The sequence below is a fragment of the Dermacentor albipictus genome, chromosome 1 (genome assembly GCF_038994185.2).
Source record: "Dermacentor albipictus isolate Rhodes 1998 colony chromosome 1, USDA_Dalb.pri_finalv2, whole genome shotgun sequence".
Classification (NCBI taxonomy): Eukaryota; Metazoa; Arthropoda; class Arachnida; order Ixodida; family Ixodidae; genus Dermacentor; species Dermacentor albipictus.
The window spans coordinates 146073176-146086221 of record NC_091821.1 but is presented as its reverse complement, the minus strand read 5'-3'; the positions used below and the strand labels follow the sequence as shown (position 1 = coordinate 146086221).

The 13046-nt window shown below is 47.4% G+C and overlaps 1 protein-coding gene across 9 annotated transcripts in view; it reads left to right on the top strand.

Annotated features, from left to right (window-relative positions):
* LOC135911030 (serine/threonine-protein phosphatase 4 regulatory subunit 1-like) overlaps positions 1-13046 on the top strand; it is a 192665-nt gene that overhangs the window by 64408 nt on the left and 115211 nt on the right. For 2 of the 9 annotated variants that reach the window (XM_065443131.1, XM_065443125.2), the window contains exon 2: positions 9382-9426. In XM_065443131.1, the coding sequence (XP_065299203.1) occupies positions 9382-9426 (45 nt within the window). Of the gene's footprint in view, positions 1-67; positions 187-7159; positions 7409-7494; positions 7650-8758; positions 8958-9090; positions 9140-9381; positions 9427-13046 lie in introns of those variants that run through there. The other 7 variants (XM_065443130.1, XM_065443133.2, XM_065443127.2 and 4 more) reach the window with 7 other exon arrangements.

Below are 13046 nucleotides of genomic sequence, written 5' to 3'. Positions count from 1 at the left end.
TTGCCTGCCCGACTCTCTCCCCTTTCCTCCGCTTCCCGTCAGGGGATATATAATCTTCGGGTGAACGCTCCCGAGACCCTTTCACGACCCTGCTATTTGGACTGGCCGGTTAACATGGTGCTGCCCAGGCCACGAAATTTTGCCTCTTTTTTTCGAACGACGCTCGGCTACTCCCGCAAAAGAGAGGTGAGCTTTTCCTTTTAATCGAGATATATTTACAGCGTAATTTTCTCGCCTTAGCTGGACTCTTCATATCGTGCGTATAGCGCAGAGCCACGTGGCCTTGGTCATTCATTCTTTTGCTTACCGTGCATGGTGCGAGGAGCACGCTGTTATACTTCGTTTGATGTCACGAATGGTACTGCGGCCTCGCGTCACATTGAACTGCAAGTGCTCTGCGGACAAGGTACTTAGAGAAATAGTAGTTCAGCACTGGGCCGTCGCTTGCGTTTCGGTCCTCTTTCTGCGCTAACTGGCGCACGTGGCGCTGAACGAGGAGCGCACTCACCCTTTGCTGTAGCTGAATGAATGAATGAAAGCCTGGCAGTGCTTCGCAGGCAAAACCGAGAGCACGTGTTTGGTGTGCCCGAAATTCTTGACTGCACGTTGTCGATTCTCCAAAGCAGGTATATTTATCGTATAGCCTCTTCTCGCCTGTCATATACGCGTGCCTGCGCACGCGTAACTGTTTTTTAGTTCGGTAGAATCTTTTTTTTAATATACTCCGCATACGTAGAGATGTTGCACACACTGTAATGGCTGTGCGCTGGCTTCTCCTCGCGCTAAATTTGCTCCCAATCGCGCACGATACCGGCCTGAAAAGTGCTTAATGTAGGCTAAGCATGGTCTACGAACAAAGGTCGGTTGGTACTGCTGAATTTGTCAACTCATACATTATGGTTTTCGAAAAGATTTTGCGAACTTAGTACTAAGTTTTCCGACAAGGACAGTGGTCCAGGAAGAAACGTCACGCACCTAGCGAATTGGTGGCGGGACCAATTACTGGCTGGCGATTCACGATAATTGGGCCGTATACTGTACATGCTCGTTCTCTACTTCAGCCTCATTAAATCCATTGCTAGGGAAAAGGCCTATCCAAAATGTATCCGATTATCCCTGGCCTCTATTAAACGTGCATGCCCTGTGCCCCCCCCCCCTCGAATTTCTTAATCACTCCACTTAATTCTATTTCGACGACGTTACCCTTCTCTTGGTATCTGTTCTATTTGTCCAATCGACCACCAGAAGTCTGTTAAGCGCACTATATATCCGCCGCACGCCTTTCTTTTAAATATCAACAAAAGTACCTCTCATTTCCTTGAGGGTATAATCCATACTGCTGTCTATTTGTAATACTATTACCGTATTCCTTATCGTCGTTAATTCAGCCGCCTTTGCTTTCTTTCAAGTTTGTTCGCATCCAGCTTTAGGCTCCGTAGGTTAGTATGGACATAATTGTAGCGATATGTGGCTGTCATTCTGCAGGATTTCAGAACATCAGCACACTGATGCCCCAGGAAATGCTAAATAATGCTCAACGCATCCTTATGCTCCCGATGATTACATTCATGGTATGCGCTCCAACGCCCAACTGGGCTAAGTAAACAGGCTCGTTCACAGCTTCTAGAGACTGACTGTGTACCGTTAAAGGTGTTCTTTGCTCGCCAGAATGTTTATTTTTTTTCTGCGCCGTATTTCGGAAGTCCACCTTAAACCATGCCGGTTAAAGTAACAGGGCAATGTCACGTGCAAATTGCAGGTTTCTCGCGTATTCTCAATGTTTTGCCTAATTTTGTCTGCCCTTCTATGCGAATGAATGGCTATACACTAAGACGCACACGTACTTACGTGCATGTGTCACCCATTTACCGCTTCTTTTTCCTTTTATCCTCGTAAATGGGTTGTGTAACTATCGGCTCACTCTGGTTTCGACGCGCCTGCACGGCATCCATGGGCCGAGTAGCGCGCTCCCTCCCCCCCGTTCACCGGATGGAGGGAGCATGGCTCTCGGTGCACGCAGCTGCATGATGACTGCGCAGCCCAGAGGGGCCATCATCACGGCTGAGCGGCTCTCTCGTCCCTGCATGGACAGCACCGTACTGCCGCTAAGTGTGCTTCAGCGGCTCGTGTGTCCGAACGCAGCTCTGGCGCATGTTTACCGACCTCGCGGGTTGATAGCGGCGCTCGTGGAGCACTTGTTTTCTTGGCTGCGCGGTGCATTCACAGGGGAGCGTCCCTTCTTCCCACGGGGACCAGACACATCGCCTGCGGTTGCGATATCGCCGGGCTCTCCTCCGTTTTTTCCAAGCGGTATCTGCTCGAGGCGGTCGCCAATCTGATAGTTCTCGAATTCTGGACCGATAAAATATGTGAGTAAATATAAGACCCCTTGTACACTGCCTTCAATCCCTGGTACATTGCCTTCAGCCAGTGGGCTACGGCGTTGCGCTGTTGAGCTTGAGGTCGCGGGTTCGCTTTCGGCCGCATTTCGACGGGGGCGAAATGCAAGAATATTTGCTCGTGTACTTGGATTTAAGTTCACCTTCACGATCGCCAGGTGGCCAAATGTCGCCGACTACGACATACCTCATAATCAGACTGCTTTTGCCACGTGAAAACCCGGAATTTAGTCCTCTCCGAATCCGACTGCGTAAAAGTGGCTAATCTGCTGACAGTCGGGCCGGACAGTTATACCGCCTAGATTGTCGCTTGTGTGACTCGGCCTAGTGAGATCATATATAAAAAAATAAAAACACTGACGAATGGAGGCCTCGAAAGAGCACCTGAGATTATAATAGAGCGCCGAATCTCCAGGGCATGCAAGGGGCGGCAGCAGGGTGGATCAAAGTTTGAACCAGGGCTGTCAGTGGGTTCGGGTCGCCAAGGCCGGAGCGTGCCGGGGAGTGTTCGAATGCAAGAGCGGCTGCTCTCCGCGATGCAGCCGATCGAATCCAACCCCGGCACGCGGAGGCCTCGGTGGGACCGCAACCCACAAACGGGTTCCAGCTTTTGTGCCCCGTTAATAAAATTAAATTCTGCGTTTCCCACGAGCCGAAAGCACGATCTGACTATGAGGCACGCCGTAGTGGTGGACTTCGGATTAATTTCGACCACCTGGGGTTCTTAAAGGTGCACCCAATGCACGGTACACGGTCGTTTTTGCCTTTCACCCCCATCTATATGCGGCGGCCGGAGTTCGATCTCGAGCCTATAGCAGCGCTAAGCCACCACGGCGGGTAATTTGCGTCCTGGAGGCGCCGCCAAAGTATACGAAATAGTGACACATTGTTTACACTTAGCTGTCAGAATCCGCGCGCGGAAGCCTAGGAGATTTCTGCGAAGATGTACGATGGTTCCATAGCCAGTGAAAAAACTCGAGCGCGAGTAGAAGGAAGGAGACGGGACAAAACTGGACTTGCAACTAAGTTTTTGTAACTTGACAACAATCCCGCGCATTGCTGCTGCGCATGCGCAGCGAGAACATAAAAGAAATAAAAACTGAAAAATGAGCGTTTTTCACCTGCTTGAACCATATTGCCCTTATATGTGCACCAATTGGCCCAGCAAACCAGCCTACTTCTGCAAAGTGCCTGCACAATTTCTTTCGAATGATTCGAATAAGAATAATCACACCCTAAAGTATTTATAACAGACTTCAGAAGCACGCAGAAATGTAATTTAACCATATTCATTCCGTCAGTTGAGAAAAGTCAGTGAATTGATCCAGACTGTTGTGTCGTCACAGAGGGCGAAATGTGCTCGTGATGAGCACGCGTTTAGAAGACCGCGTTGGCGACATGAAGATCTTGGATGAAACGTGAAGATGACATGAAGATCTCGGATGAAACCACACAAGCTTCGTTGATCTCTGCGTTGAGACAGACAAAAAAGGGCTTTATCATAACAAACGTGAAGAGATGGCCATACTTTGTCCACGTATTACGTGGACGCGCTACTTTTAGCAACTAACCGCGGTATAGTTAAATGAAAAAGTGCGTTTTTCACGTCCGTAACGTGAGCTGCCATTGGGTCTCGAGCGGATATATCTGCCTTTCGCTCTTGCACAATATGCCCATCCACCGCTTTCGACCGAACCGTCCTGGTGATAGGCGTAGCGCCCCTGGGGGACTCCACTGACTATGCACGAAAAGGAATTGAATCGGCATACTGGTGAGACGTCTGACCCGCCAATGGCCACGACCAGACGACGCGCTGCTTTACTTTCAGACACATTTTGGGCACCAGTCGTGTTTCGGCAGCTCCTAAATAATACTGAAAGCCTGCGTGCTTTGAGCCGCCATGTCACGCGGGAGAGGATGTATACATTTGAATCGGGGACGTCGCTTAGCGTGGCCCTGTTTTTGTCAAGGTATGCAGCTTTCAGTGGGAGCGCGTCGGCGTTCCTCATGATCTCGTATTCCGATGTGCAGACCTCGGGTGCTGGCGTCGCTGTTCTGACGGTTCGAATGGGTGCGCAATGAGGTGCAGTCCGAAGGCGATCACGTGGCTTCTTTCTCAAGCGGCGACCGGCATGAACCATATTACCGACGCATTTTTGGCCCCTCATATTTTGCTCCGTGTGGTTGCCATTAAATGCGGCGACCACGTGCATGCGCCGTTACGCCGCCGTTCTTGCAGTGCACGAGCGGGAGCAAGTACATCGAAAAGCAACGTGGGAAGTCGTATCCAATTCGTTACAGATCGTTCGCAGCTATAGCCTGCTTGGTATGTTTGCGGCGGCGTCAGACGAATGGTCGCGAACGCCTGACCGTAGAGTTTCATACAACAATTACCGGAGAGAACTCTCGCGCTAGTGTCTGCGGGACCTGTAATGGGGCGGTTCAGCCAGCATGGGAATTATGGGAAGCACATGGATTTGCCTAAACGTCGTCCTTCTGGCTTCACACACCTTCGTAAACTCGTCATTTTCAACAAAGTAATGCGTAATAATTAAATAAACATTATTCGAACTGTCCGACGGCAGGGTTCGAACACAGAGAGGCTGTATATGTATAACTCCATGGACACATGCATCGACACGCGACATAATATACCCTTGTGAACTTATCGTGGACAAGCCAGTGCCTTGAAACGGTTGGTGCGTTTCGATGTGGCCACCTCGACAAAGCTGAACCGTTGCAATTAGTAGCAGTTGTGCGTGTTCGCAGCATCTTCTGCAGTTCGAAAAGTATGAATTGCTCTGAAATTTACGACAATGAAGGCATATAAAGTTTAATAAACAAAGCCACAAGAACGTCTGAATCCACAAGAACGAAGATCAGACAAATCCACGTACTTCCCATCGTTTCCATGATGGCTTAACGATTGCAGCGCCCATAGAGTTTCTTACAAAAATCACTAGAGCGAACTCTGGCGCTATAGTGTCTACGGGAGCTGCAACGAGGACGGTTGTCCCAGCATGGGAATTATGGCAAGTACATGGATTTGCCTAAACTTCATCCTTTTGGCTTCAAACGGCTTTGTGACTTTGTAAACTAAACGCGTGATTTTCAAGAATGTACTGCGTAATAAATAATTAAACAAACATCATTAAACTTGTACGACAGCAAGATTTGAACACAGGAACTCTAGCACCTGATACTGAAACCATTAAGTCACGGACGCACGTATCGACAAGCGAATGAAACGCCCTTATTAATTTATCGCACGCGTGCCAGTGCCTTGAGAGGCTTGGCGCGTCTCGATTTGGCCACCTGGACGAGCTCAATCGTTGCAATTAGTAGCGATTGTGCGTGTTTGCAGCGTCTTCTGCACTTCGAAGAGCATATATTGCTTTAAAATTTCTGGTCTTTTGAGTATAGCGAGAGGTGTTAACCGCTCTCGGTTCTAACATCAAGCGTAATAAACGAATCTACAAGAACGTCTGAATCCACAAGCACAAAGAGCAGACAAATCCATGTACTTCCCATCATTCCCATGGTGGGTCACAACTATAGAGTTTCCTACAAAATTTCTGTAGGAAACTCTATGGTCACAACCTCCTTGGTCGGTCGACGACCGCGGTGCCAGAGTTCCCTCTAGTATTGTAGGAAACTCTGCGCATGCACAGAGGAAAAAAAAAAAAAATAGCGATAGAAAGGCGTGACACAATACTTCTGTAAAAATGCCCTAGCAGATTACCTTTCGCACCGTAGGTTCCTCCGAGAAAGTTTTGAATTTATTTTTTCGTACATCTGTTCATTAAGCCCACTTGTCACTTCCCCGTCCTTGCGTAATGCTCTGACAAACATTTGAAATACATACACACATACATACATGCATACACCTTCTTTTGTTTAGTTTAATCTAATGTTTTCGGATATTTTCACTGCATTGTATTGAAAAACGCCATCCTTCAAGCTTCGCGAAATTAAAATGGAACGAAAAAAAAAAGTGATCAGGGCACCCACTCACGTGTAGTTATTCGAAAGTATGATGCGCTTTCGCTACGTTGCCAGCTACTCTGTACCCCAATACTCAACGTCTGGAAATGAATTACTTTGGTGAGCAGATAGGTTAGCAGAAACTCACGAATACACTTTTGTATGCGTGCGCGCATTTCACTTCCATCCGATAACGCTTTCGTTGACAGGATTGTTTTTTATTTTTATTTTTTTGGTAGCATTTCGAGACGTGCCGATAATGTGGTGAGCTGTTTCATTGATAACACTGTGACGAGGCGAGTTTCCAGCCTCCGAGCATCGTTGAGTACGTGAAAGGAAGTCTGAAAATACTAGCGAGGAGGAGGAGAGCATAAGTAAGCCGGCGTCTTACCATTGCGAAAATGTGGCACACGCTGCGGTGAGGTTATGTTTACCCACGGTCTCGGACGTCGACGAAAGATCTGCACCTTTTTTGCTACTCGCCGGGCGAAAGTTTTCTGGAAATTTTGGGGGTCTCCGCCCCAGCGGCGCGCGTCTTTCCCGCACGCGCGCGCGCGCGCGCGTGGAGGAGGCAGAAGAGGAGGGCGAGAGCACTGTACAAAGCAGCCCCCCGTCATACCGCCGTGCTCCCAGCCCCGATGGCCGGCGAACGCACAGATTGGTGATGGCTAGCGACGTCACATTTCCCTCCTCCAATGAAAGAACCGGAAGGAACTTTGTCAGCGAGAGCGTGCGCTGATGCGCGCGGAGGCTGCGGAGGAGTGCTAAGGCGCGAGGTCGCGCCGAGGCCAATGAGGGTCGTCGCTCGGAATTTCTCCTCGCCAGTCTTTCCCGAGCTCTCTTGCCCACCCTCGCGTCCTCGTGGAGAGCTCGCAGGAACATGGCGGGTGAGCATGGTGTTGTGTACGGCGCGGCCGCGATTGTCCCTTGCAATGGCGCGGCACGGCGACCACGGCTGCTCTAAACGCGAGCCGTTTTACAGGAATGCCGGACGACGGTGATGGCCTCGTGCCGGATCAGAGTGAGTACGTAGACGATTTGGATCGTAGCTTCCAATCCGTCATTGGCGTCCTCGCCTCGATCAAGTGCGGTATTTATGGGCGACTGACTGCTCTGCCTGGCTAAGCCTACTGCTAAGCGCAGTTAGGCCTAGCGGCCTGTCCCTTCAAAGGGCCGCCCGCGGCGGGCGCTATGGCGCTCTAGCGACTTTTCGTTGCTGGTTCATGTCCCGAGTCTTGGCCCCACTTACCGTGCTGCAGTTCCTCCGTATGTATATGCCTTGTCGCAGTGTACTTTCCTTTTTTGCGCGTGCTGCACTGTCGCACTGCCTGCAATTCGGTGTTGACAACCCCGGAGGTCAATAAACACTACTCGCTCTCCGCTCTTTGGCCGTAGGCGTGTTTTCGACATTTTTGTTAGCGTTTCTCAAAATTTGACGTTGCTATTTGCTGAAATGAGCGTGCACATTCTCGTTTCGGTGTGCAGTTGGCGCCGATGACGCCTTTGGCAGCGTGACGCGGTTGACTGTTAATGTCGCGTGGGGCCGCGTTTTTGGCAATCGCAATTGCTTGTTTTTGCGTTTAGCCGCCCTAACATGCTTTGACTTAGCATATTCCTTGTCGTAGGCTTCGACATCCGTTAAGTTTCATTTCCCGGAAGCCATCCTGTGCTTTGTCCAAATTTTGTCTTTGTGGGCGGCTACGGTGACATCAGATTTTAAATTGCACTATGTAATAGCCGACTGCCCGTCAGTTGCCGGGCGGTCCGTGTGATAGCCGCGACATAAACTTGATGATTGCCCTTCTTTCTCATGAGCAAGTGCAAAAAAAGAAACGTAGTTCTTGGTGCAGGATAAGCTTACTCTGGCCCTTCATTACCGTCGCAAGTTCTGATACTTTTGTATGTTTTTACGTTCCTTGTAGCTTCTATGTGCCCTTTACTTCGGGAGCGCACGCTATGCTGAAACAATTGTTCGCGTTTTAACAGTTGCTGCTGATCGGTTCGTTTGACGTAGGCACAAACTGAGTTCGAGTGAGTGTGGCACGCACGGAGCGTGCGACGTGCTTGTCTTGATTGACGCGAGCGCCTTTCCATTGTCCCGGTAACGCCAACGGCGAGGACGCCGCTCGGGCTCGCCCATTGGGGTGGAGAGAGCGACCAGCCGAGAACGCTCACGCTGCTTGGGCGTTCACTGCAGCAGGCGTTTCCCTAGGCGCGCACTTCGCCGGTCTTTCGAGTGTAGCGAGAGCTCTCAACCGCTCTCGGTTCTAACCCTAACGCAGCTTGTCTGCCCTGTTAGTGGCTGGTAGCGCTCAGTGCAATCATGGGAGTGTGTGCATGGCGTCGAAATTGCGTGTGCCATGCTGTAGGATGCCTTTCCGACAGAGCACATTCGCATAATTCGTTTGCAGTGCCTGCGCGTTGCGGCTGACTTTATTACTTGCCACTTCCGCTCCAAGTGTTGCGTAATTGGGTTAGCGCCTAGCATCCTACGGTCTTCGTTGCGGTCAAACGCGTGGACAGTCCACGGCCCGCAGTTGTGCCCAGCTCCTTATCAGATCACGACGGCGGCAGGTGTGTTGCGTGATTTTGCGACGCCATGCCGGGGAGGAGGTTTTACACGTGGGGCTGACGTCCAGGCCAGGCGTTACTGGGGTGGCTGCAGTTGCTCAGTAGCTGTGGCAGCAGTCGCTTTCTCCGTCCAACCCGTGCGGTCGGGTCAATGCGACTGCTTGTCGGCTGGCAACTGTGGAGAGGTAACAGCTCTAGCGAGGTGCCTGAATATATTCCAGAAAATAAAGTACTCTACATGTGTTTGATTGTGGTACCAGTGAAGTAGGTGCATTACGTATGAACAGGTGCTCAAAGTGTGCCTGAACCAACTATAATTTCTCTGTAGCTTTGACAGCTTTGTATTGACGAAACATTTAGGCTTGGCTGTATTGGGATACCCCACATGTGCATATTCTGAAGTATTCTTACCTTTTTTTTGTTCCAGGGCCCCCATTGGGTGAAGCAGACTCCCTGAATACAGAGAACGAAGGTGGGCATGGTTTGACGTTAATTGGGCTCAAGCAGCCTTCAGTCCCGATTCTTGTGTGCTGTGATTATCTATCTTGTTCATTACATTAAGTGGCAGCATATATAAAGTCAAATGATTATGAACACTCTTGCTCTTTCCACAAGCTAGTGGAATGAGAAAGAGCTTTTTTTTTTGCAAAGCCTGATGTAAACAGACCTTGGCAGATTTCTCTTGCAGCGAATTTAAGTATGACAGAATTAACGTGGCTAAAGCAGCATCACAGTCTGCGCCCATGTACTCTGCTGTGCCCTTCATGTAATGAATGGATAAAACAATCTGGCATCACTTTTTGTGCCCAGAAAATTCTTGATATTGGTAATGACTGAATTAAAACTTGTCATTGTAGTTTGTGATCGTGCTTATTCTCTCTGCAATACTTTGTTGCACACGGTTTCTACACTTCTTTGAGAACCCTTGAATTTTGAAATTCAAGGGCCCTTAAGTCTCCTTTAACATAAATGTGTTCCTTGAACAAACGGATTGGGGGCAAATTTTGAACATTCAAAGTAACAATCTGTATGAGGGCAATGCTATAGACATTGTCTATAAGGAAACAATATTAGGTATGTTGAGTGTGTTGCTAAAAGACTGCAATGTGGCACTGCCACAGCCACCAACGACAGGCCTGTTTAATAGCCATTGCCATTGTGGAGCTAGAGACAAAGCATGATAATGCAACCAAGCCATGCCAATATTTTGTTTTGGTGGTAGGTTCATCCCAGAGCCATTGTGGTTTTTTAGAGCTCCAGGCTCTAGAAAAGCCTGGAGGAAAGTAATTTTCAGCCATTTGGCTTACAATGAGTATCATTGGCTGAATCTGGGTACTATACTAACCATCATGCCAAAAGGGGATTGACATCTGTATAGTGGGAATGGACACTTTAAGAACACTGAATTTTGGCAATCGGCAGCTTTGAAATATAATGTGCTTAGACAATGTGCCGACGCATCATAACTGCATTCTCAACTGATGTTTTATATGTGCAGGCAGAGTACTAAATACTTGTTTAGCATTGGTATATTAGTCATTGCCCATTAAATTTTGGTGAATGGAATTCTGAAACGTTTGCTTGTTCATTTTGCAGTGAATAATCAGTCAGTGCGTGGCCAGTCAAGTTGCACTGGCCAGGCAAGTGTGAGAGCCTCAATAAAAGTATGACGCCTCTTAAAGTGAAGGCTGCAAAACAATATTGATGTTTTTGCACTGTGGTGGGCATAAGAACAGCCGAAGTGCAGCTTTAAACTAGTAATGCAAATTAATAACTAATATGGGAGCTCTTAGAAAAAAGAACAAGCTTCTTTTGGTTGTAAGATTTGCAATTTGAGAAAAGGTTCCTGCAAAATGATCTGATATTTTTGCCTTGTGTGAAGTAGGCAAATTGGAAACAGTTTTTGAGGAATTTCATGAGACTATCTAAGTGCAAGCTTTTCATTCCCTCATTTTCTTGCTCCTTTCTTGAACCAGTTAATTTTCATAAGTCTGTTTTGGCAGTGGTTGGTCATAGTTTTGTGAGACTGGTTACTTGTAGATCAGTTCATTTGTTAACCTCACTATGCCTGCTGGTTAATCTTTGGGTCAGGAATTCATTGTACATGGCTAATGCATTTTGGTGTTCTCTATGTGGCTGTAATAGACTTACTCTGGTATTGTGCAAGCAGTCATCATGATCAGAGCTATCTTGTATCCCTGGAAGTGCCGTAAGAGCTGAAGGATATAATTAATGTGTCATGACTATTGAGACAATTACTTGGATGCACACCTAGCATTCTCTTGAAAGTACCATATATTAAATGTAACGATCTGTAAAGATGCAAGAGCATGACCTTGCCAATAGTGTTACTGTATTGCAGGATCCTTGTGCCATTTCTTTTTTTAGTGAAAGTAGGTAGTGCGTTCCAATAAGTAGTGTGAATCTTGCACGAGCTTGCATTATGCTGTTAACCAACAAGTTTGCAATATGCTGCAGTTAACGGCGGAAGCACTGCACCGAACCATTTGAGTTGAGCCAGTTCGTTCCAAATCATGACCTTCAAAACAGGTAGCTGGTTTTATAGATGCACACCTTCAGAGGCAACCACATAGCGGTAGTGATTTGGTGGCTAGCATTAAGCCTACAAATTTAATCGAAATTAATCATCCTGACCTGCTTCTTTAGAAACAGCACTAGAAAATGTTCGCTTGACCAATGGTTTTACTTGGCCGCCAGGCAATGAACACAAGTTATTCAGTTATATCATAATTAGGTTTCTGCAGTTTTAGTTTATTTTGGACCAAAATTGGACCAATTTTGGACCAAAGCTTGTATTGCAGTTCATTTTTTCTGTAAAAAATGCAGCTTATCACTTTTACAGTGCAATGAAATTCAAGATTTTGCACGCATTTTGTAACATTATTCTTGTTTTAGTTTTGCTCATACTTCGTTGTTTTTCATTTACTCAATATTTACAGCTGTAGCCAGCAGTATTTCTCACAATTTCTGTCATTGAAATATATACATGCAAATTTATCAATGTTGCAATCTGTCAATGCGTGTTGAACTCATTCTGGTTTGTGGTACAAAATATCGGGAACACCCTTGTTTAAATGTTGCACATGAAAAACCAGAATAACCAGTGCTGTGCATGAAGACAGGCCAGTCTCCAGAAATCTGGAGGCATGATTTATTAGACAGCATATGGTTGACATTCTGAGCTTTCTTGCCAGCAAGGTGTATTGCCAGCTCCCAACTGCTAAAACGCCAAAAACTGCTCATACGTGTCAAACGTTGCTGTCAAACGTTGCTTCATGTTCAGCTTCAAAATGAGCGCAGCACCAGAATGTCTCACTGCTGTATTGCAATACGTGAGGAATGTTTCATGGCATGGCTCCACTTTTCTCCAACACAGCAAAGTGCTCTCGGAAGTTGTAATGACTTCACAGTGCATCTTTGTCTGCAATGTCAAGCATGCAGTCGATGTCCGTGCAAAGGTTGTTGCAGATCTGCATTTCTTCGCCGTAGCAGTGCCCAGTAAAGAGACGGTGCACATTATGCAAAAAGTATACTTTTTAGGATTTTTAGGGTACCTGAGCTTGATGTGCACTCAAAGTGACTCGAGGCAACCGATGCTCACACAGGCAAGTGCCACTGTCCAGTTGCCACACTGAAACGTCTCGCGATATGTGCTCATGTCTGCTTGCAATGCCATTGCCACATAAAATAAGCATCACCGAATACAGACGTCCTGTTCCTGTGCATCTAATCGGCTCTGCAGTCGCACAACTGAAAAATTGAGCAGCGAGTGACTGGCCCAAAATGGTCACTTTTCATGACGTGACTGCTGTCAGTGGCCAGTGTGAATGAGCCTTAAGGGGTTTCTGGATTTTATTGGATCAATGCGGAAATGCTGAACCTTAGTGTGAGCATATCTGTGGCTTTTAGCCACACACATGCTGATGATTTAATATGCTCACAGATAAAAGGCAGGCAAGGTGGACTACTGAAGAATGCTTTGGCCATATCAGGAGGTACACTTAACAGCAATATTGAGTTCATTGAGCAAGCTTGGTATACCAGAAAAATTGTTTAAAAAGCACATTAAAA